At 36.4% G+C, this 26,080-nt stretch overlaps 1 protein-coding gene across 1 annotated transcript; it reads left to right on the plus strand.

Moving 5' to 3' along the window:
• The first annotated feature begins 1,999 nt into the window (after positions 1–1,999).
• LOC140149657 (cysteine-rich PDZ-binding protein-like) lies at positions 2,000–14,605 on the plus strand. Its single transcript, XM_072171763.1, has 5 exons — positions 2,000–2,125; positions 9,529–9,594; positions 9,966–10,020; positions 12,835–12,935; positions 14,221–14,605. The coding sequence occupies exons 1-5, from the start codon at positions 2,110–2,112 to the stop codon at positions 14,283–14,285; spliced, it is 303 nt and encodes a 100-aa protein (XP_072027864.1). The 5' UTR covers positions 2,000–2,109; the 3' UTR covers positions 14,286–14,605.
• Positions 14,606–26,080: the final 11,475 nt, after the last annotated feature.

Genomic DNA, 26,080 nt, shown 5'->3' on the forward strand with positions numbered 1-26,080 from the left:
AGGTGTTGCCAGCACATTTTAGATGAACGCATAATCGCGGCGGAAGGCGCGGCAGCGCGCTGTTGAACAAGTAGCCCAAATGATTTTCCCATTCGTCAAAAAAGGGCTGTAAAAGCCCTGGGAGTGGGTAAAATTGAAGGGGCAAAAATTTTGCCCAGCCAAAAATAGAGGGGGGGGGATTTTTCCATGCCGAGTGGGCGGGGGGCAGCGATTTTAAGCATGCACACATGGGGCGCCTTTTAAAGACCCATTCAGTGATCCCAGCGCAAGTGTAAAAAAATGTGTTCATAAATTGCTTAAAAGTGAACGATAAGTCATTCAAATTGTCATTCGGTATTTTTGAAATGACAAATTTGGCAAAACACAAAGAAAACAGCAGTACTGACGAAGTTGAAGCCCCATTCAAATACATGTACATGTAGCTAATTTACTGTGAGATACATTTACTGTCAGTATATAAATTACAGATTCAATTTTGTGCCTATTTTTGCATTTTTCTCAAAAATTATAGAGCATTGGTGACAAGTAAGATATGTATATTATAGGGGCAGGGACTACAACTGCTACACTGGAAATTTTATTTCAGCACAGACAACAGTTGTGGAGTTACAGTCAAAAATGAGGGAAAACCAATATTTGATCAATAAATCAATAACTACTCATGCCTTGAGTTGCTGAATTTTCAGTGCAGTAGTTGTAGTCCTTGCCCTATAATATACATATCTTACTTGTCACCAATGCGCTATAATTTTGAGAAAAACGCAAAAAAAGCAAAAATTGGCTGACAGTTAGTACATGTGTACGGCTGCCGGCTGAACCACTCACAGGCTATGTTAGCACATCTGGTCGCATGTCATGAATTGGTCATCTTTTGTGTTGTAAAATGATAAAAATATCACCAATTTTGATTTACTTCAACACAACTTTTAATTAATACATTTTAGACCATTATATATTTCTGGAAAGCTTATATTACAAGGATGCCAAATCAACAAAGTATAACAGCATAATACAGGGTGGGTAAGAAATATACAGGGTGGAACATAAACAAAACTAGAATCTTTGTTGTCATAGTGAACCTCATATTTTCCTTTTCTGAAAGCAATTTTGTGAATCCTATGGGGCTCCCCCGACCCGGCTCCTCCATTGACACATCTTACATTTTGACGTATAAATCTCAAAGTAATTGTCTGATTGACATAATTATCTACAAAATGAAACAAAACTTTCTACAATAGGTATTATACTTTTAGAATAAAACAAACTTGAAATGTGAAGAAAGCATTTTTATGTTACGGCTCCTCCATTTTTTGGTGACCTATTTGTGACATACAAAGGTACCAAAATCTGAATTTTGATTTTTACGATCGTCCGGATGAGCAAATCACTGAATGGGCCTCAAACGTGCTCTAAGAGGGGAATGTTCATTTGGTGGGCGGATGGGCATTTGGAATTTTTGGAGTCAAAACCTGTTTGACCCCCCCCTCCAGAGAACCTGAAACTTTTTTGACCCCCCTCTTTAGACATCTAAAATTTGTTTGACCTCCCCCTTTCCAAGAGGTTGAAAAACAACTTTTATTTATTTATTTATTAATTAATTAATTATTAATTAATTAATTAATTAATTAATTAATTAATTAATTAATTAATTAATTAATTAATTAATTAATTAATTAATTAATTAATTAATTAATTAATTAATTAATTAATTTATTTATTTATTTATTTATTTATTTATTTATTTATTTATTTATTTATTTATTTATTTATTTATTTATTTATTTATTTATTTATTTATTTATTTATTTATTTATTTATTTATTTATTTATCTATTTATCTATTTATCTATTTATCTATTTATCTATGTATCTATTTATCTATTTATCTATTTATTTAGAGCAAACCCACCGGACCCGTTGAATATAGCCCAATTGGGCGGATAAGACAATATGTGGCAACATCAATCAATCAATCGATCGATAAAATGTCCTAATCAACTTCCGGGTCAAGAAAAGATCCAGAAAAACAAGTTGGTTGTTGATGCATGATTTTCGCACAAGACAATCTGTACTTTTGTAGAGAAAGCAGCTGTTTCAATACGGTTCAGTATGGTTTGTGATAAGTGTAAGTGATTGGCAGTCTTCGGTTAACCCTTGGTTTTAGGAGTTTTTAATATTTGGCGTATTTTATTAAATATAAAATGAGAAATTGTGGCTAATTAACTCTCTAAGCTTACTAATTATAGGTATGCTAGGTGAATTTAAATTTGCCATCAAACTGCATCATTTTATATATCAAATTAAAGCCCTTGAGTAAACAAAGCCAAAACTGAAAACCATTTTTTCATAGCACTTTCCGTAGCAAAGTTACATCTTGTCAAACATTGACTTTCATCAAAAAGATTCAGCTAGCAAAATTCCCCAAAACGGCATTTCGGGGGTGTTTCTAGATCTTAGTCTCATTATGATAGCAGCTTTTTTATTTGAAATGATATACAAATCCCTATAAAATTCCATGTAAGGGTGACTTATCACCATAAAAAATCATATATTTGGGTCAAGTGAAGTATAGAAAACATATTTATGTAGGTTTCTTTCTTCGGGCACTTGTTTTAAATTTCTATGTAAAAATGCATTGATAGGTATGTTCATAAAATTTTGAAGTTCAATATTTTTAGCTGAAAGTTCTTTCATTTGAAAGAGAATCAAATTACCTAAACAATAAGGGGTCAATCATGTTTCTAGCGCATATACTTTTGAAGTTACAGACAAAAATAGTGTCACCAAATTGTCCAAAATTTTGTGTGTGAAATTGTGACAGCAGGCACATCATGCAGGCCTTATATTAAGTATGCTTGGACCAGGAGCTAAAATGAGCTCCTGGTCCAAAAGATGGCTCCTGGTCCTATAGTTTGTAGTGTAAAGTATTGGACACACCAGGAGCCAAAACTTGGCAACCATGGGGTAAAAAGAGCCTGGGTGCCTGCTTAATATAAGCCTTGGGCACATGTACAATGTACACTACTGTATGTGACCCCAGATGACCTCCTATTCTTTACTGTAAGAAAGCTGTTTTGGATGGTCTTGATTTACACACAAATTGCTTTTGCGCTTTAACGAGCGTCCACTTGGTGGAACATAGATTGCACTATGTGATAGCTTATGAATCCATTATTATGCCAGTACCAACATAAGTCAACATCACTTAGGTTTTGGTGGTCAAAATTAATTTTTAGTAATTTTTTCCATTGCGCCCTACAGTAAAGCCATTTTTTGACTGTACAGGCACATTCCACTTCCCTATGGACGAATAGCGCCACCTATATTGTGTGATGTGAGCCTGACTAGCATTGACATTGACGTCGGCGAATTTGACTGACTAGCAAATGTGTTAACTAAGGTTTGCCTGGGTTACCTACTAATTACTACTAGTACCCCCGGTACAACTACAACAAGGATATAAAATGCATGTATGCTTCCGTCAATTGCAAGCACTGTAGACACAATACCCGGGACTGTCACCCTGAAATTACCAGAAAGTATGTCCCCGGTACCCGGGACTGTACCCGGGATGTACAATCAGTCGTCCCGGTGTAGCGGGGCCATGAAAATACTTAAATTAAATTGGATTTGCTGATTAAAAACATTGAAAATTAATACAGCACTTTGAAACCCGGCTGGCATGGGCGGGGACAGTACCGGGGGTTTCACCCACAATTTGTTCCCCGGTACTCCGGGAAAATTCCCGGGGCATAGCGGGGATTATTACAATTGCCTTTGGTAATCTCCCCCGCTACGTCCCCGCTGTGCCCGGGTCCCTGGTAGCCGGGCTTGCAATTGACATGATTGACGGAAGCATATACGAAGCCCTCATTCACAAACTGATACTATCTGTCCATCGTATAAGGTTATTGCCAGGGGTAGCGCTAGAACTAAACAATCCAGTGTCCACAGCCCACAGGGACCCCCGAACTTGCAGAAAATTAAAAAGTAGGGGGTCCGGAGAGTAGAGTTTGGCGAGTCCGAGTTGCACAAATGCAGCATAAATAGTATGTCTGTAATAGCGCTATAGATTGAAAAACTGGGGGTCTGCAGGGACCCCTGAACTTGCAGAAAATTTAAAAACAGGGGGTCCGAACTCCCATTTTGGTGGGTCCGGGACCCCAAAAAGCGACTTAGCGCTACCCCTGGTTATTGCCGTACGGCAGTGTGGTGAAGGAATATTACACAGTCAAGAATAGGCTCCATCATTTTTTTGTTCTGATCCCTCCCAGTCTCCCAAAACATCAAAAGCGTTGCACATTTACTTACCTAACCCTAACCGCCTAGGGGCTTTTTGGCGACGGGAAGGGAAAGAATAAAGAGAGGAAAGAAGTTGTTTGCTCTGGGTGGGATTCGAACCCGAGACCCCTCGCATGCCAAGCACTCGGTCGGCGACACTTTGCCACGGTCTCTTGGGCTTCGCTGGCCAGCTTAAACCGTGCCTATATATCACTTAGGGCGATTGCGTCATCACACCACGTGGGATGCATGCACTAACAGCGCATATATCAAGTAGTATTTTGTAGTATTCAGGAGCGTTAGGGTTAAGGAAGCCTATACTGAGTTTCGATAGTGGTAACCTAACCCTAACCGCCTAGGGGCTTTTTGGCGACGGGAAGGGAAAGAAGGAAAGAATAAAGAGAGAAAAGAAGGAAAGAAGTTGTTTGCTCTGGGTGGGATTCGAACCCGAGACCCCTCGCATGCCAAGCACTCGGTCGGCGACACTTTGCCACGGGTCTTGGGCTTCACTGGCCAGCTTAAACCGTGCCTATATATCACTTAGGGCGATTGCGTCATCACACCACGTGGGATGCATGCACGAACAGCGCATATATCAAGTAGTATTTTGTAGTATTCAGGAGCGTTAGGGTTAAGACTGTCCTTTTTCATATAACGCAGACAAAGTAGGGCCAAGCTACCTAGAAATGGTCAAATTTTGGCAAGAAATATCTCTGTGTAATTCTATGTAAGTCCCATATCACATCGTTATTATCGGCGATCGTGATTTTTTTTCTTAAGTTTGGCTGGTACCCACTAGTGTCATGGACGTGACATGACACAGCTAAAATAATCGACCGGAAATCGGGGATCATTAAAACATCAACAAATTTCAAAACACAGAAAGCAGTACCGTACTTAAACTTAATGGCGAGCGGTCCGAATTTTGAGCCATACAAGTTTACGTGGTGAACTACTAATTTACTTACTGAGTTACTTGATGGCAAATTGGACAAAAGAAGCACATGGTTCTACTTGACAGCTTTTTAATCCCTAGTATTCATCAGGGGTGCAAATTGTGATTTCTTCCTCAGAAGCAAGGTTTTTGGGCTCAAGATTTCCTCATTGATACCATGCATAAAATAGTTTTATTCCGCACTTCAAAAGATGAGAATGTTAAAGAAGAGAGCTTCTAAAAAAAGGTGGTTAATGTGCGCGTGTAGCGCGCAAAAATTTGGTATTTTACACTAGTTTGGGGTAAATTGTGGTAGGACAGAGGCTTCTTTCCCTTTTATTTTCCTTTACCCCCCCCCCTTTCCTCTTTCATTTTTTGTCAGAGGTTGCACAACATGCACAGTGCTTTATGGTTCTTCTTTTTAAATATCCTCAATATTTTCCAGTTTGTCCTCTTCTCATACAGTGGCATTATAGTATTGATACACTGAATTCCCATAAAATCCTCATTGCTGCCTCTTTATAAATTCTCTCATATGATTGCCGCATCTCTGTAAATTTCCTCAGATATGTACCCCGTTTCCATCTGCCTTCACCCAACTTCTTTTTTCCCTGTTGAATTACATTGAATACCTCCTATGGTGATGAATTGTAATTTTCCTCATATCCCATTTCCATATTCTAACACCTTTTGCTCTTATTTCATGATCAATAATGTGAATCCCTCCAAATTTTGCACAACCAGTGTAAGTTAAAGATTTCCTGTCATCCATTCAGTAGCTTCACTGCCTCACTGCCCTCCCCTAGCTATATCTTTTACATCACTTCTCTTCTTTTTCTTTCCTATTTTCCCCCTTCCTCTCCTCTTTTATTTTCTTCTCTCTTCCTCCTTTTTCCTCTCTTTCTTTTTTCTTCCCATGGCATTATTTCCTCAATTTTGACTCTCATTTCCTAGGAGCGGTGCTCCCCGCTCCCGCACAATTTGCATCCCTGGTATTCATTGTTACTACGTGAATCACGCTATAAGCCCAAATCGGCATTAAAAGTTTGCAATTCACTTGGTCAGACATCCGGGAACATTGTCCCCTTTGCAAATTACTATTCACTACCTACTAAAATGGCGTAAGCCAGTCCTAAATATACATAGGTACGGCGTATATAGGACTGGCAAGCGAGTCTAAACATATATAATGAACCACTTGTCTTGAATCACTAAAATTTCAGTGAAGTAATTGGATTCCTTGCCCCTATAATATAGGCCTACATGTAGCTTTTGTTACCAGTGTGTAGTTGTTTTTTGAGAAAAATGGAAAATTAGTCACAAAATTTAGTTAGGCCTACTCTTTGGTCTTTCTTGACACATTTGAGTTTGATTAGTCCGAATATAAATCATTCCCAGAAAAATATTAATTTCTGACATGATCGTGTTCTGGGTCTGAACTGTTTCCATATGAAATCTTGATGGCAAATTGGACAAAAGAAGCACATGGTTCTACTTGACAGCTTTTTAATCCCTAGTATTCATTGTTACTACGTGAATCACGCTATAAGCCCAAATCGGCATTAAAAGTTTGCAATTCACTTGGTCGGACATCCGGGAACATTGTCCCCTTTGCACAAGCGCGCGCATAGCAACCAGCTCGAGAAAGGGGAACTGCACATGCGCACACTGGTTTTTCAAGGTCATTTCCCCTTTGTGACGTCAGCCCGACCAAGAGAATGCATTGTGGTACAGTTTTTGCATTTTTAGGACACTTTGTCCTTTGACCTATCACAAAATATAATTAAAAAAAGTTTACTAGAATAAAAACAAATCCAAAAAATATATTTATTATATAAATTAATTATCTAAATATTTTAATATCATAATGATAACATTATTACAATAATAAATAAATAAATAATAATTAGAGCAATTTCCCCGATATGTCACTCAGAGGTCAAAGTGTCCCAAAAGTGCACTCAAAAACCGGAAGTTTACAAAGGCCATTGGGCTTGTTGTGGACCATCCTTCTGATACTTGAGTGTTTGGACAAGCGGTCTTTTGTCTACCTCTCTGTTTGTAAACAAACAAGAACAAGGTCAAGGAGGTCAAAATTGTCATCCTCGCCGAATAGGAAAGACAGCGTAATAGTACGGCACTAGATTTTGATAATATGATATAAAGAAAAGAGGTAGCCTACCGCTAGAATTAGAATGTACCTCATTTCTTAACATATATATATTAGTGGGGATTATGCACTTTCAGTTTCCCACGTGTATGAATGGGAATTGGATTGCGTACTTTCCCAATGTTTGGTGAGCATATTTCTCCAATATTTTGAGAAGTTGACGTTGAATTTTCTATTCTATATTGTTTGGCAATAATGTCTTTTGCCAATAGTATGTTTAAAGTTGTAATGTTGTGTTTTTGATCGCAAAGATCGGATCTTTTCATTCCCGATTTGAATTCTGAACCCTTCGCAAGGGTGCAAAATTCTGCAGAACTTTGACGATAATTTTGCCTTTTTGGACACTAAAATGCATTCGATCCTTAATTTTGTTTCTACCGAGTCTTAAATTACTATTCACTACTAAAATGGCGTAAGCCAGTCCTAAATATACATAGGTACGGCGTATATAGGACTGGCAAGCGAGTCTAAACATATATAATGAACCACTTGTCTTGAATCACTAAAATTTCAGTGAAGTAATTGGATTCCTTGCCCCTATAATATAGGCCTACATGTAGCTTTTGTTACCAGTGTGTAGTTGTTTTTTGAGAAAAATGCAAAATTAGTCACAAAATTTATCAGGGGGTGTAGTCATGGTAGTAGTACCACCTTAATAAAACCTTGCTGTTTTTTTAAATTCTTTTTTAGATAGTATTATTGCTTTAAATTCTTTTTTAGATAGTATTATTGCTTATCTAATATCAACAGAGAAGTTCTCAACCTTTTTTATTTATGATTATTGAGTGGCAATGACTAACTGACATCTATATAAATAAAAGGAAGTCGCTAAATCTTGTTCGCGAATAGGCTCCGAGATGCTTTGACTTTCAGCTCTGATTTATTCGTACATTGATCGGGTACATATTGCCATTAAACCATCTGACGTTCATTTTTGCAAAACTATTCAATCACTATGGAAATAACAAAATAAATGGTCGGTTGCTAGGCCGTTGAGGTCAATAACCTTATGGGTCAGGTCATGACAGCAAACGCGTCAAATGCAAGCGGTGTCCAACACGCGCGGTAAGTGACGAGTCACGCACCTGCGTGTACTGTACACGGCACCATGGTTTCACGCGCATTGCCGCGCATGGTATGGACGCACTTAATGTTGGCTTACCGTGCGTAGGCCTACGTAGGCCTAGATGTGTACGTGACTGACTTCTTCTCTGAGCTGAGACAGTGGCGGATCCAGGAATTTGGGAAAGGGGGGGCACACTCGAAGTTTTTGTCGCCACATTTTGTGTCACGCGCCATGCTGGGAGTTGTGTCCCCTCAGAATTGGAAACTTGGTCAAATAAGTAAAGGCCTTGAAGCCATTTCGTGGATATCATTGCGTGTAAGCTGATGAAACAGGGGTTCATTGGGTGACAGATTTGCAAAAAAGTTCACTTTTCAGAGGGAATGTTAAAATGTAGCCAGCAGGGACAGAACAGTCGTTCAACTGTTCAATATAAGCTAATATACCCCGAAAAGGTTAAATGTTAGGGGGTGGGTGAAAGTCCACATTTAGGAAATTCTGCGGCCCGCCCCGCAATTAAATCCTGGCAATAATATAGGCCTAGCTATTAACAACACGGAATCGCTTAAAATGTTTTGCAGCAACGTGTTGCTTACATGTTTTATACTATAGGCCTAACACGAAATTGAAACGTTTTCTAGCAACCTCTTCTAACCTTAATGTTTTATGTTTGTTAGGATAAAATTAAAATAAATCATTTTGTCACGAGCTGTTTCAAAAGTTATCTAAGGGATTGAGTGAGCAACAACAATATCACAGGTCTGGATATTTATGATTATCAAGCTAACATGATCAATACTATACTGGATGAATAAGATGATCTACACCAAGACACCATGATTATCATCACCGTTTACCATGTTTACTAACCTCTTCGGTTTACTAACCGCTCCCGTTTACTCAACTAGTTCGCGCGGGTCTCCCGCTAGTTCATAATAAAACTAGTCGACGATATACACGTAGGCCTGGTTAGTTTTTAATTTTGCTCAAAAATAGAATGAAAGAGGGATTCATGAGATTTTGCAATACCGAGGTATTTCAGTTTAAAATTTTAGTTTACACATTTTTCATTACATGTAGGTCAAAAGAAGTTGGGGAAAGTCATCACACCAGACCCATGGAAATCAGGAGCAAGGAACACAACAGGTACGGTATATGAAATTATAAATTGATTGCATTTATACATTTTATGAAAACTTTAAAAAAATAAAAAATAGCACAGTATTGGATGGGCGGTAATCATGTTTTGCAAGTTGTAAAGCAACTAGTTGGGTAGGGGGCTACACTTGACTCTAGTGGTTGCAAAACCAATTATTTTTCAGTGGCGTATGCAGATTTTCAATTTTTGTTGCCAGGATGCTCAGAATATCTAAAAAAAGGGGGGGGGGGTAAAAACTTTTAAACAAAATTGGTATTGCATCACAGACACATCTTAATCTTAAAAATACCAAGTCATATAACATTTATTTGAAACACCCTGAATCAGTAATATATTTTCTTCAATTTGTTATTTGTAGAGGGTGGAGGACGAAAGGTTGGTGAAAATAAACTACTGACAGGAAAAAAAGCACGGTGAGTTGTGATGAATTCTATTGATACACCATGCGTTATGGCAGCACTTAGAACTCTAGCTTCAAATTTGCTCACGATAATTACGCATTCAATGCTAGAGTACGTTGGTATCGTTTTTCGGACGAACAGCGTGGACATTTTTTGCAACAAATGTTATTTTTCTGTTAATTTTGGATGAAAGTTATTTCGATGAGTCAGCTGTATCTTTTGAGTAAAACTTGCCTATTTTGAACAGTCTAAAATTTTGTTGAAGTGCAATTTTAGCAACTTTTTTGATGCGATCGCCCATCGTGATTGGCTGTGTTTGCTTCTGAGCTTCCATTGCTTTACACGGTGTCATGCTTCATCAAATCAGACTAGATTTTGAATGTAAAGGTATCTAGCCTTGAATGTGAAGCGGAGCAAATTTGTGGGTAGACTTCTTGAGCAAGGCAGCACATGTGAAATCAAAAAGAAGTGTGGTATTCTTGCTAATTGATACAGAGAAGGAGAGGCATATTCTTTTCAGGTGTTATTGTTTTCTTTGCACTTTTCAAAGAAAAATAAATAATATAAAACACTACTGGAGTACACATTACACAACAAACGAGCGTAGTGAAAAACTACTGGAGAAAACATCACACATATTTTTAAATACCTTTTTTAATCTGCAGGTTGAAAGGGGATCATAAATATTCTTGAATATGACTTTCGTGTGTGTCGGAGAGACCCACTGTAAATTCATTACACATTACACAACAAACGAGTGTAGTGAAAAACTACTGGAGAAAACATCACACATATTTTTAAAGACCTTTTTTAATCTGCAGGTTGAAAGGGGATCATAAATATTCTTGAATATGACTTTTTTGTGTGTGTTGGAGAGACCCACTGTAAATTCCCATTCAAAATTTGCAGCAAAAAAGATATTTTTGTCATTTGAAGACATGGATTTTAAAAATAAAATTCATTTTGCATTTGACTTTTTTCACCTGCTACAGGAAACAAACATGGTTTTTTTTTGTGGCCTTATTCAACTTGATATGAACCAACTTTTTTAAACAAGCAGGTAAATTGATGATGGCTACACTTTTCAATTTGTTGGTCATAACACATACTGGCATAGAGTGATTTTTTTCAAATCTTCCATTTCACATAATAGTGGTTTAGAGCTAGCTACATGTATATCCAGTAATAGTCATTCCTTGTAAAACTATTAAAGATACAGTTTAATAATTTCAAATGAAATCGGGCCACTGAGAGATAAAAAATGGAGAAGTATCGACTCTGTTACTACAGTGGAAACTCGTTAATACGAGATCGCTTAATGCGAGAAACCGCTTACTACGAACAGACACACATGGTCCCGATTTCCCCTATTATTTACTGCACAAAAGAAACTGTTTAATACGAGGTAAATAATACGAAATCCGCATAATACGAGCACTTACTGTCAGTCAAAGCTTTTGTTTTCTATTGTTTTTACAACGGATAAAACAAGCTAATTTCTCAAGGTGGATTTATGATGTAAATCATGTCAGGAGTTGACAAAATATTCGCCGAAAAGTGACGGAAAACTCAAAGCATGACTTCGAATACAACAAATCAGTGCAAAGAGAACCAGGCCAGGGCAAAAGGACCTCCGAGTACACTCGGGCCGCAGTCTTTCCGAGATTAGATAAACAAATATTTACAGATTTCAAAAGAAGCAAATTAGCTGAATACTAAATTTAATATCATTAATCAGTTTTAATCAGCATTACATTTTATTCGTAAAATAATGAAGATAAACTTTCCCCCAAAATCCCATACAGCACTTTAGCGGGCGGGGCTGGGCTATAGTTCTATTCCTTTTCCTATTTTTAGCTTTTATAAAATTGTGTCATGACGAAATTTGCTATTAGCTACTTGCACGGTTCGCCATTATGCACTATGTGCGGGGAGAGCCTCGAACTGGCAGCATACATGAAAGGAAGAATTATGTAGCCTTACACAGGACGTTATGACTAGTTCAATTCCCATTCATGTATGCTGCCAGTTCGAGGCTCTCCCGCATATAGTGCATAATGGCGGAACCGCAAGTAGCGTAATATAAGGTCAATTATTGATGACGACATATCGACTACCCAATCACAAACTTGAAGTCCGCCCCTGGATCGCAAAGTGGGAAACCCTTCATGTTGTTTACAGATGGTAAAAGTGGGGGAAATCCCGATAATGTCGTATAATTGTTTATTTGTTGACGATAAATTTCATCAGAAAACGCTGTTAGAAAAATGCCTCTTACCGAAAATCAAAAGGGAATATTAGCCTATCATAACGATCGAGGGAATTTGGAACTGTGACATTGCTCGGCAGCTGCAAATTAGTATATAAAATAATGAAGTTCGCTCGTACAGTCTCACTGTGCCGACTTCTGCAGGCTTAAACACATGCAATCTATGCAATCTTCCGACACATTTTTGGCACCTGACTTTTAAAACGAACTCCGCTTAATACGAGCTAAACATGACGGCCCCGGTGATCTCGTATTAACGAGTTTCCACTGTAGTAGCATATTCTTGATAAACGTTTGTTCAGAAACATTTGTTGTCCTTCACATACACCACTATGTGTTGCAACTGATGTTTTCATCCCTGATTCCTTTTTCAGCAGCAATTGGGTGGGTTGCTAGGCTCAAACCCAGTTATTATGAGTCTTATACTGTATCACTAGACCACATACATGTCTTCAATGTACGTATGTATGTAAGATAAAAATGTTTAGTATCCAGTATGCACCCATTTCATATTTTACCCAAACATGTTTATTTTGATCTAAACCTTGATTTTGCAGGTACAACCCATATACACAGCAGTTCAAGAAATGCAGAGTATGTAAGCAGTCAGTACACCAAGTAGGATCACATTATTGTCAGGGATGTGCTTATAAACTTGGTAAGTTCTTTACGTCATTATGCTACCTACAAATTTGAATCAAATTAATCATTTAAGCCCACCAGTAACACAATGTCACACATATGGTTTTCTTCAGTTCATTGATGATAATGGCAATTCATTAGTTTCATAAATATTCATAGGCAAATCAAGCCACTTATAATTGTTCAGTCACAAATGACAAAGCCTATTTCTACATAACAACCTCATTCCCCATAGTCAATTTAGTCAAAATCATTAGTGTTATAAACAATATCAGGGAAATGTGCCAAATCCCTCTTGCTATATGGGCCTATATCATCCGTCTCCCTCCAGGTTCGGGTAGATATATTGTAGGACCGTAGCCAGTACTTGAGGAATAATAGTTTGCCCTATTTCCCCTATAACCATGTTGTGTTTGTATACTATTTGGCCATATTTTCTCTAATTAAACAAAACAGTTCCATAAATGCTGTCAAAATAACATGCAGTACTTGTATTTTTGAACATTGATCACCAATTTCATGATATCCATGTGGCAGCAGCCATTGTTATCGACAGTGTTTACACAATTTGTAGAAATTCTGTATCGTTTGTGGTGCACCGGAGCACTGCCAGATGGTAATAGCGATCTGGGGGGTCACTCCCATTGTGGCCTGTACACCATCCGCGATAATGAAAACGCGTAAAAAGGGTAGTTTTTCGTGGGTAAGCACGATACGAGCGTAACGTGTTTAGGGTGTCAAAAACATGAAATAGTGGGAAAAAGGGTAGCAAAATTGCAACTGCTAATACGCTGAAATGAAATTTAGGGTATGAAATTTGATGCAAGGAAGAAAATCTGTGTTTAGGGTATCGTTTTAGCCAAGGGTTAAATCCTTGTTTAGGGTGCTTTTCAAAAGTTGATTATCGCGGATGGGTACAGGCCACAATGGGAGTGACCCCCCCCCCCCTTTGGGCTAGCGATGTCTTTAATGGGAATTATTAGTGTAAAAATTACCTTGTCTTGAACTTGAAGAAAAAGAGAATACGGTTTGTATGTTTTATGCACATCTGTAAGCTACAGGGTAGTGTCTTGCAAAAATGGATATCATGAAATCGACGACCAATGCTCGAAAATGTCGTCAGGTACTGTATGGTATTTTGACAGCATTTATGGAACAGTTTGGTTGGAAAAAAAAATTGCTAAAACTTTGCTTCATGTTTCCTATGATATGATGTGAAAAATGCTCCTGCCATTTCACATTCATTTTCAACTCCCATCAATTAATAACAATTTGTGTTGCTTTCCTTTTGTTCCCATCAGGTATATGTGCAATGTGTGGAAAGAAGATACTGGACACTAAGAACTACAAACAGACCTCTGTATAGCAATATAATACGATGAACTCTACTTATGTTGCAACTGAAGCATGGCAGTACATTTATCAGTAGGCTTTGGTAAAGGAAGATTGAGCATGCCTGGAAAGCATTTTTATTTCCATGGAAAATATTTAACCAAATTTCCCACAAATATAGAAACATTTCCTATAAATCTGTTTCTTTATAATTTTGGGAAACAAATAAAACTGTCCAAAATAATGCACACAGCTATTTACAGAGAAGAAGGAGATGCTTTGGATTGCCCCCTTTTTCCAGCCTTGGATTGGGATCTACTCTCCATGTACAATATGTTGGAATAGACACTTAGGTACTGTCTGTTCAATTAGCTTAGATTCTTGTATTCTTAAGATATTTGCAAAAATAAAACATTGTGGTCAAAGTCATCAAAGAAAAGTGTTAGCACAACCTTAGACCCAACGTGACTTTTCAAATTCCAAAGTTCAATTTGAAACCCCATTTCTTTTCAATTTTGGTCTTTTCCCGCGATATTTTTATAAAAAGCCGTAAAACATCAGGTACCATAAACTTTTTTGAATCATTCCATTTAGTGCTATGGGGACGAATGTCATAATAATTAGATGCGCTGAAATAGTATTTATTCGACCATCCGTATCAGGAAGTATTGTCCAGCTAAATAGCTATATATGCAGGCCTAATTTGAGTTGAAACCCCACTGTTATTATAAAAATGTGAAGATGAACTAAGGTTTTCCAAAATAGGCCCAGCTTACTAGTATATAAATACATTCCTTATGCGTATTTTAATATGTGTTTATTTATTTATTTATTTATTTATTTATTTATTTATTTATTTATTTATTTATTTATTTATTTATTTATTTATTTATTTATTTATTTATTTATTTATTTATTGTGTGAATGGGTCTGTGAAGGCACGTTTATTTTTAATTTGTTATTTTGTTTTGTTTGTTGAATACAAACTATGTGAAGGACATTTGGAAACAAAAGAACTTTTGTACAAGAAAATATTATTTAAGACAACGAGGTTACAGAAAACAATTCTTGTAAAGTCACTGTATCTGAAAATGTCAAGCGAATGCTGATATTCTTGAAAAGGAATGATGGTATTAAACATGTTAAACAAAACTCAATTTACATTGTAAACCAGTTGAAATAAGAACGATATCCATAATTTTAATGTCATTGTTTAGGAAAACAATAATGCTCAGCATAATGTTATGCATAAAACGTAATCGTGCAACAAAAACCGGTGGACCATCATCACCTATTGATCCTAACCAGAACGGTATTACAATTGAATGGCAGGACAGATTGGTGGACAGATTGTTTTGCTAAATTGGATAGGGTCTATGCCCTAAGTTGAGAATGGACCGTCCCACTCAATTTGTAAAAAGGTCGCGAACCCTTTCGGTGGACCCAAGTAACTGCCTAAAATGAGGCAAAATTGAAAAGAAATGGGCTTTTAAATTGAACTTTGGAATTTGAAAAGTTAAAATTATATTGGGTCTAAGGCTGTGCTAACACTTTTCTTTGATGACTTTGACCAAATTTTTTTATTTTTTCAAATATCTTAAAAATACAAGAATCTAAGCTAATTGAACAGACAGTAACATAATAGCCATGCACATCAAATGGAAGGAAGTTTGCCCAAATGCCAACATGCAAATACCAAAATCAATAATGTTATGAATATTCATGAAAAATGGGCTATTCCAGTTGAAATCTATGTGGAAGACATGACCTTAATCTCTCACACAGGGAGTGTGACTTTCAAATGGGGTTACCTGAATGGGTGACTCCATGATTTGAAATGTGCAGGCCTGCGAGAGATTATTAAGCCATGTCTTCCATAGGGGGTGTATGGATTTTAACTGGAATAGCGCAGTGTAGTAGAAATGTACCAACAGCACTATACTGCAAAAACAGTGACATTCTAAACACATTCTAAACACATTTTTGCAGTGAATTTCTAATCATGTGGAAATGATTTTCATTTTTAAACGCCAATCTTTCAGAGATTTGAATGCTGGTCCATATGTAAATCAATAGTTGTGTTCAGGAATTTGACATTTTATATTTCAGTTTTAAAACTGTTTGCAAATCAACTAGAATGTGTTTAATGGGCACTGTTTTTGCAGCTTAGAAATGCTAACATTGCATTTTGGAAGTTGCTTTAGAAGGCCAGAATAATAATATAATGTTTAAAACATAGTAGTCTGATCAACTCAAGTTATTCATCAAAAATAAACTGTCATTAAAAGTGAACCAATCTAAACATTTTCAAACTAGGTGACTTTTTATTTGCAATTTTCTCCAACTTTCATGAAAAAGCTCATGTGAAAAACATTGCAAGTCGGCCACAAAGACTACTTTTGTTAGAGCCAAAATAAAATGGGCTATTCCATTTAAAATCAAGACAACCCCTGTGGAAGATTTTGGAAATATCTTCCACAGAGGGAGTATAATTTCAGATGGAATTCGCACATTTGAATTTCATACACCCTCAGAGAAAGAGTCAACCTGAATCTTCCCCTGAGGGAGAGTGAGTTTCAAATGGAGCTGCTAATGTGTTAATTCCATTTGAAATTCATACTCCTTCTGTGGAAGATATTTCCAAAATCTTCCACAGAGGTAGTGTAGATTTTAAATGGAATAGCCCACCAAAACATTGTTTGTGTACTATTAGGATGTAATTAGATCTTGTTACAGTTTGTTGTTTTTGTCATGTTTTATGGTAGCCTTTTTGATGTGTAGGTTAAGTTTTGAATGGATAGCTGCCATAACATGACTGGCAGCCCATATACACAGGTACATGTGCACTGATATTGACAGAGTGAGCGCTGTTGGCTGCATTCGCAAAAGGTTGATGAAAATGTTCGCATCATCATGTCCAATACCTTCAAATCACTTTGAAATCCTAACCACAACCCTATTAGCATTTTAGTGTGGGTGAGTGCGCTTGGGGTGACAAGTGACAAGGGTTTGGTCCAAGTATTAGACTGACGTGAACATTTTTACAGGCTCGCTCTGTCAAATCAGTGCACATAATGTGTGTAGCTGTGTACAAAGACTTCCAGCCATGTTGTGGCAGCTTTATAAACAAGCTAAGCCCCTTAGCTGTAAGGGGAGGTCCAGTATTATCCTGTTGAATGTGAGGAGTGCAAGCAAGGAGTCATTGGCCATCTTGAAAACACCTGGCTTTTGAAATGCAAGTCATAATTATAGCACATCCCCTAAAAATATGGAATGCATGTGAAGTAAATATACCAAAACTTTTAACAAATGGCATAAGCTTGTATATTATACTATTATACTTTTCATTATAGTATTTTTTATTACAATTTTATTTAATCCTGGTACATAAGGTGTATAGGCCTATATCCGATGCATTTGATTGGTACCCATCAAAATCCAGTGAGCATGGCCAAGACTGCCACATCAAAATTCAGTATAACATCCACATAATTTGTAGATTTATGTTATAAAGGGTCTGTTAAACAATGGAGTGTAGTAGCTGGGATTTCATTATACAACAAAGTGGACGGTACCAATTATTTTAATACACCCTGTAGTTTGGATTTCGGTAAAGCCAATACAACAGAGGTAGGCCTACATGTTGCTATTTGCAAGTTTTCATCTCTTTTAAAAATGTCTGTATATAACTATAAGTTCCAGTGATGTGGTATCATCAGCATGTAACAGAAGAATCAATATTTTGTTTTACATGTTTGTATATCTGTAAATAAAATCTAGAAATTGAAAAGAAAATATTTTGTTGATATCATTTGAGTTGAGTCACATTTCTCTCACATCTTCAACTGTATTTGGAGGTTACAATAATATCAGTGGCATAGCAGTTGTGGGACAGGTCAACATGGCAGTGTTTCTGATAGCCTGATGTTAATAAAATCTGGTAGTGCCGGCATGTCAGTTTTAAAAGTTATCATCCCATCCAGGCCTCGAAATAAGGAGGGCTCAAGGGCCCTCGGCCCCCGAAAATCAGTGAGGGCCCGCAAAAGATACATCCGGCGGGCCCAAATGGCCCGCAAAATATTTACCATTTTTCTCACTTTTTTGTGGGTGTTCATAGGTTAAAACCAATGGCCCAAATTCGGGCCCACACAAATTTGCGAGGGCCCTCAAACATTTAAGATCGAGAGCCCAAATGGCCCTCAGAAATTCTGGTTAATTTCGAGGCCTGTTTGGAAGGTTCCGACTGCTAAATTGTGTGTAGTGCAAAAAAAATTTGACGTCTTTAGAAAATGTGATACTTAGGAGTTGTTGAGGTTTAAATTTATAATGCTAGCTTCGTGATTTTCTGTAAGGTTTTGCTTGCGACTCTTTTAATGGCCCCCAGTTTGGAAACTGCTGATCTAAGCTATACTCTTATTTCACTATCTCCAGTCAGCAGCACTAGCTTTGATGTTTAGCATACTCTGCATGAGCTTGGCATTACTTGGTGCATGTACATTGTACATACTTTTACATACGCGATCGAAGTGGTGCATATGTAAACACAATAAGTAACGCCAAGTTAACACAGCACACTCTGAACTCCAAAGCTAGTGCCGCACAGTGTCAACACGCTATATTATAATTTTTTTTTTTTCATAAAGCTTCATACTCTGTTGGTGATCAATATTCTATTGTTGACACAGATAAAGAAAGTTTACATATGCATTGTGATATACACGTGTGATCGAATTTTCTATTATACACGCACCTGGATCATTAGTGTATTTAATTTCAAGTTAGTGTATTTAAAACAAAACCTTGGTTTTCCTCAAAACAATTCGAATTTCCTTATAATAGCATCACCATATGGGATACGAGAGCATGCGCAAATCGTAATAATGTGTAGAATAGAACTTGATGGTATCTCATATGATAGTCGTACAATGCTTAGCCTGAGTCGCTCGGCCTATCTCGAACAAAATCGCCATACGTAGCTATTGAAAAACAAGAGGATTCGCCATACTATCACGGCAATTTTTGACACGAAGATATAGGGATGATGACGGTGTGTGCCGCTGACTGGAGGTAGTAAAATAGAGTATAGAACCACACAATTCATGCAATTGAACAACAAGAATATAAACAACCAACATGTATAGATTTTATTGGTTTATTTACAAGCGGTTTATTGGCACACAATTGGAAAACAATAACATTCCAACTTCAGAGTTTTACAATCCATGGTTAACATTGGAGATAACATAGTACCACCAATACTGTTTATAGGTAAATACTTTACTTACAGGGGTCAAAATAATTAGCCAGGATTGATTAACAAAGGTTCATCACTTTCTGTTATATGAAAAATCAATCGGAAGTCATTTTACAAGAACCTTTAGTGAGAATTTGCCGATTCTCCCTGGAAGATGGTCCTATAGTTGAACACAGATGCCAACTGTAGGTTTGCAAAATATACTTAGTTCAGTAATTGTCTTATTTTTGATTAGATATTGATAATCACACATTTTTGGATCTAAATGAACTGTCAACTCTGTAATAACCACAAAGTTTATAACACATCATTCAAGTTTACTGAAATCACTTTCATTGAGTTGCCAAATATAAATGAAATCGGTAACAAAGTACAGCATGCAAATACAAAATATTTTCTTACAAAAGAGTGAAAAATTGTCAGCCTTATGTGATAATTAGCTGGGTTTTTACAAAGGAAATTTACATCACAAAATTACATGTAGAATGTTTTTTTTCAGAAATTGGAATTAAGCTTGGTGCTATGAAGGCATATTTGTTGCTAAATTTTGTAACAAATTTTAAATTGCAGTTTAATACCCTCATAAGCAGGCTTATAACCTTAATTTGAAGGTTATTAAAGGGGTGTTGTGGGATAATGAGCTTTCTTCCGATTCCAAAGTATTTATTTAAAAAAATTGGGGACGAGGCTGTTGATCGAGTCTCGCCCCTTTAAACTGCTTGTGAACTTCATTGCAGCTACATACATTTAAACTCCTCAAAAAAAGTTTGGAATTTTTTTTCAAGCATCTATATCTGAGATTTTTACAATGACACCACATTTGAATTGAAAAAATTTCAAACTTTTTTTTGAGGAGTTTATTTCACAGTTTGATTTGATTCATTCTGAGTAACATTAACATTGTTATACATTTACACAAACACACTTTCTATATCATATTTAAATAAATATGTGCCATTAAATTGTGTTTATTTGGTGACTTCAAGGCTACAGGGGATAAAACTGTTAACAGTCAGACTGCATACAATTGATTTAAGTTACATCCAAAAATGGGAAAACTTGAATAAATGTTTTCCGCTTACGTTTTTCTCAACAAGTGTGATTAGTACAAATTTTACTCAAAGGAATGAGGAAAGAAAGGAAAGGAACTCCTCCTCTTTGGCAAACTACATTTTGGTAATAAAATGCAAATTGAAATAGTAGCCTGTCATTAGCCACAAAATAACACATTTTCTGCAAAGACAAAGTGGTGTTGTACAAATGCATGAGAAAAATGTCAACGTTGAAACTTTGAAAAAAATTTGAAGATCTTCAAACCTATTGACATATTTACTGAATTCACACCATAGCCTTACAAATTAGCAGGCTAGAATACAGTGCAATGTTTTTTCGTGCATTTTCGTAGCGACAGAAATTGTGCACCAATTTTTAATTCTCTGCTGCCGTATTTGGGTACCACCTCAAAATTTCTGAGATTTGTCGCAACAGCAAATTGCACGAAAAAACATCAAATTATGTTCTGGCCATACAGCAAGAAATAATAGAGTAACATAAAGATGGTTATTTTTATGTTTTGTTGATTTTTAACCAATTTGCTTGTTTTTAAATTCACAATTTTCAGTTTTTACACATCGACATTATACATATCAAAGAACATAACGACTGCTCAGTGCCATAAGTGGCTAAGTGCAATAGCTGCCATATGTAGATGACTAAGATGAGTACAATATACTGTTTGTAAATTGTCAAATGTTCACAGGGCAGCTATTGTACTTACCCACTTCTGACACTAAGCAGTCAATAAGCCTATTCACAAGTTTTGATTTTTTTTCGCAGTAGCTGTGTCGATTTCAAAAAGCGTGAAAATTAATAATGCTCCGTGAAAATGTCCAAAAGTGGATGAGGACAGCAGACTGCCAGGGGGTGCTGGGGCTTAAAAAGTGGACCTCTTGAAACAAAATGTTCAAAAAACAATTTCTCCTTCAATAAGGCCTAACTGTACCCCCTGGCGATGAGCTGGCAGCTGTGATTAAGTGGATGAACTAGTGTTATTTCGATTCAGAAAATGAATTTCAATTCAATTAAGATTCAATTCTTATTTTATAAAATCATTTTGATGCAATTACAATTCAATTCTTCTCTGGTTTAAATCATGTTGATTCAATTCCAATTCAATGCATTGAAATTAACTGCTAATCAATTCAAATTCCAATTCATAGCATTTCGATTCAATTCATATTCAAATTCAATTCTTATTACCAACACTGATACATTTTAGCGGGCATTTGGCTCAAAGCAGTTCAGGGGAAGGTTTATTGTAACTAATAAGCTGACAATACAGGTGAAATATGGCAGAATCAAAATACATGTATGCATTTTCAATTCAATGAATTGATTTGAAATGAACAAAAAACACATTTCGATTCAATGCATTGAATTGAAATGAAAAGAAACAAATTTCGATTCAATTCACTGAATTGAAATGAAGAGAAACAAACATTTCGATTCAATTCACTGAATTAAAATGAAAAATGGCCAAAATCAAATTCAATTCAATTCCTATTCCAATGCATTAAAATAACACTACTTTGAACTCACTTGCTCACATGGGCTGAATACATGCATCCACACTTTGTGTATATGGTGCAATCTGCATCCTCATCCACTTCTTGCTTTTTGTATATAGATAAGCCATGGGTAAGGGCACTTTGTGTGTGCTAAGAAAAGGTTTACTCATCAGATAAGAAAGTGAAGTTACAAATCAATATATACAATATTATATATCATAGAAGAATATATTATGTGTGTGTGTTTGAAAATAGATTCATATAGTTTGTACTGATGCATAGATAAGTGTAGATATGCAGGCGATAAATACAGAAGACACTTGTGTACATATTTTTTCAAATGTTCTGTCAAATTTCAACTTGCAAATTAATTTCACTGGGTCAAAAGGGACTATCACAACAGTGCAGTGCAACTTATTTAGATCAAACTGCAGCACTTTTTTTCAGGCATCTATATTTTTGAGATATATAATAGTGATATGTATACCTGTTATGCAATATTTCTAGCTTTGACCTTTGACCCAATAAAATATATATCCTAACTGATTTTTACAGAACACAAAAAAATATTTGGTGGGATGTGATAGTAGTGATAACCAGGGTTGCCAAATAATTCCAGCTCGAATCGTCAAATATTCGAAAAGTCACCCAATGTTTTTTCTTAACCATGGGTTTCTATGGGGACAGGAAACTACCGGAAGTCACAGGAGCAAATGTTGAAAAGGCTACCAATTTTTTTTCTTAACCATTTGGTTTCTATGGGGAGCAGTGTGGCACACTGGTTAAGGTCTTTGCCTTTGGTGCGAGAGGTCCCAGGTTCAATTCCCCGCAGGACCAAAAAAAGAAATCTCCGCTCTCCCCGTGGTTCATCTGGTAATGGCGGGGCAGATGATCCATGATAAAGACCTCGTTTCAGGGCGGTTCCGATCAGGGTAACGCCGATTGTCGGCTACACTTGACTGTCCTGTAAAAATACCCCGACCAGCTATCTACGGCGACCCTCTTCGTTCACCAGGTCACTTGTGCCTGGCCGAAGTTTCATCAGCGTTATCTCCTAGATTTCAGCTGTTAATGCCTAGATATGCCCGACATAAAAAAAATAAATAAATAAATAAAGGATAGGAAATTTTTGAAAGTTGCAGGAAAACTCTTCAAAAGTCGCCCAATTGGGCTACCAAATTATGCGTTTGGCAACCCTGGTGATAACACCCAATAATTGTGTGGAAGGCAAAATGTGAAAGTACACTTAATATGTTGATTGACAATATCTTTGCCAACAACAGTGAACACATACAATTAACAAACAATATAATTTCATATATACACTGTGTATGAAAAATACAATTCAAAGAAGTATTCTACCAACCAATCAATTATAAATACAGATGATACAGTTTATAAATTGATAACATTTCCTATACAAGATGCAACAAAATGTTAGGTACCCATCAGTTTGGATGTTTATTGACAAGTCTGCTTCTTCCAAATGCAACATTGGATCCTCTTGAAATGACCCGAATTTTTAGTTTTGTGACCTTTTATCATATACCAATCTTCAAATTTAGGTAGGATTGGTTTTGCATTTTTATGAAGCAGTCTTATCCATAATCACAGGAATTAACTGATGGGTACCAATGATACAGCTTGTATTGTTAACCTATAAATGTTTCAAATGGTTGCACATACATACACCTTATTATACTTTTAACATTTTGGTACAGAATTTACCAAACAAAAGTATCATGCAGTTATATCAACATAATATCACTTGGTGTCACAGGGCCACGCATTGTTATTTGTCTGATTTTTTTTAAAGTTACACCATTTAGTTCCCTGTGATATGCAAAGGCTATAATCGAAAAATATAAACATTGTGTTGCAGCTATAAAACCAGATAACATTGTTATGTATGTTTTCAACTTACGAAAGTAAATGAGGCTGAATGCATTTATACAGGCACACTGGGCTATTCCATTTAAAATCCACACTACCCCTGTGGAAGATTTTAGTAACATCTTCCACAGAGGGAGTATGAATTTTCAATGGAATTAACACAATAGGCAGCTTCATTTGAAACTCAACCTCTCTCTGTGGAAGATTCAGGTTGAATCTTTCTCAGAGGGTGTATGGAATTCAAATGTAGCTTCCTAATGTGCTAATTCGATTTAAAATTCATACTCCCTCTGTGGAACATATTACTAAAATCTTCCACAGGGATAGTGTGGATTTCAAATGGAATAGCCCTTTTCACATAATACATTATTAAATTCTAAAGACTTCAATGGGAAATCAAGCGGCTTACGGAATAAAGCCATTCTGGTGTTGGTGAAGCATTTAAAAACATTTTGTCCATGTTTCTCATTTCTGCTCATAAATCAAAATAAGTAACCACATTCAGCATCATTTACTCATATATGTGATGCGATCAAGCAAAATCAGTCGGAACTCGGCAATAATAAATTTTCGGTTTCTTATAGGATAGTAAAAAAGATTTACAAAGCTGGATTTTGCAGAAACCCCCATTGAAATTGAACAACCAGTTCCAAAGATATGAGCAATTAAAGCGCTTCCAAAACAATAGGAAACAAAAGGAAATATTGCCTTTGTTTGGCTATATCTCAAAATCAATATTTCCGAGTTCCGACTGATTTTGCTTGATTGCATCACATATTTTTCTTATAGAACTGCCATAACTGATACAAAAAATAAAAACTTAACGTAAGTGAAAATTATATTTTTACACATTGAGGAAATAAGTGGGACTCATATATAGGCCTACTTGTTATACAGATGTCCGCTTAAAGGTACGCTTAAATATTTCTAATATTTTCTTACATATTCTGCATTTTTTATGTATTTGGATAAAATTAAAGAATAAAATCATGTTCAAATGTTCAGTAATAATGATTGTCAACAATATGTGCTGCAATGTGTTGATACACAGTATACACATTGTAACAGATAATGAGAACCACAATTTTACACATGTATGAGTGGTAACAAAGCCTGTACACAGTTTGATTTTCATTAGTGCTGTCATCCACATGGATGATACATGTATGTCAATATGCACCATGGGGATGTACATGTAGACTAGGTGAGGTAACTATTCAGCTGGACACACATATACGGTGTCCAAGGGTTTTTTCCAGACTGTGTACTTCATCAGACACAACCATTGTTAGCCAGGACACCAGAGAAGATATCACACCCTTCCCAGAATCCTTTGCAACATAATGCATCGCCTCATACAGCATGACACTCATATTACTTTTGTACAGGTTAACTTTGTTTTCATAGTGAGAATAGACTTAAGACTACCCGGGGTACTCAAGTTTGGTTTTGGTAGGGACGTGCGCTGAGATTTTGGAAGTAGACCCATAAATATACCAATTTTTCAAGAAATTTGGACCCATTGATATACCAAAAGTCAAAATTTTCGGCCGAATTTACCCAAAATTGTCTTAGTTTTTACAAATTTTCCCAAAATTTTGGTAAAATTTTGAAAATTTTGGCTAGATTAAGGAAAAATTGGGCTGTTTTCGAAAAAATTGAGAAAATTTTGAAAAAGGACCCATTCATATACCAAAATAGGCTTTGAAAAAGGGGTCATTGATATACCAGAAGGCTGAAAATGCTACCCATGCTTATGCACGCCCCCGTATGGTCATTTGTACTGAGTACCCCCCCCCCCCCCCTGGGATAGACTAGCTAAACATGGGGCAATAGTCAAGGAATAAACATTTTTTGCAAGATCTGGATGTGCTCTGTTCATTTTAGGTACTTTTTGTCACTATTGACCCATGTTGCACTAGGTAGCAAATCGGTTCAGAAAATTGAAATGGAAGAAATGCATTGTGGGAAGTATAGGATGTCTTCTCTAGTTAGCCACCTTTCCATGCTATTTCAATAAATTGCTAGCCCACAGGAAGAGATGATTGTGTACATCAAATTGAACCACACACATAGCGTCATCTGTCATATGTGACAGATGAGACTATGTGCGAG

The sequence above is a fragment of the Amphiura filiformis genome, chromosome 1 (genome assembly GCF_039555335.1).
Source record: "Amphiura filiformis chromosome 1, Afil_fr2py, whole genome shotgun sequence".
In the NCBI taxonomy this organism is placed as follows: domain Eukaryota; kingdom Metazoa; phylum Echinodermata; class Ophiuroidea; order Amphilepidida; family Amphiuridae; genus Amphiura; species Amphiura filiformis.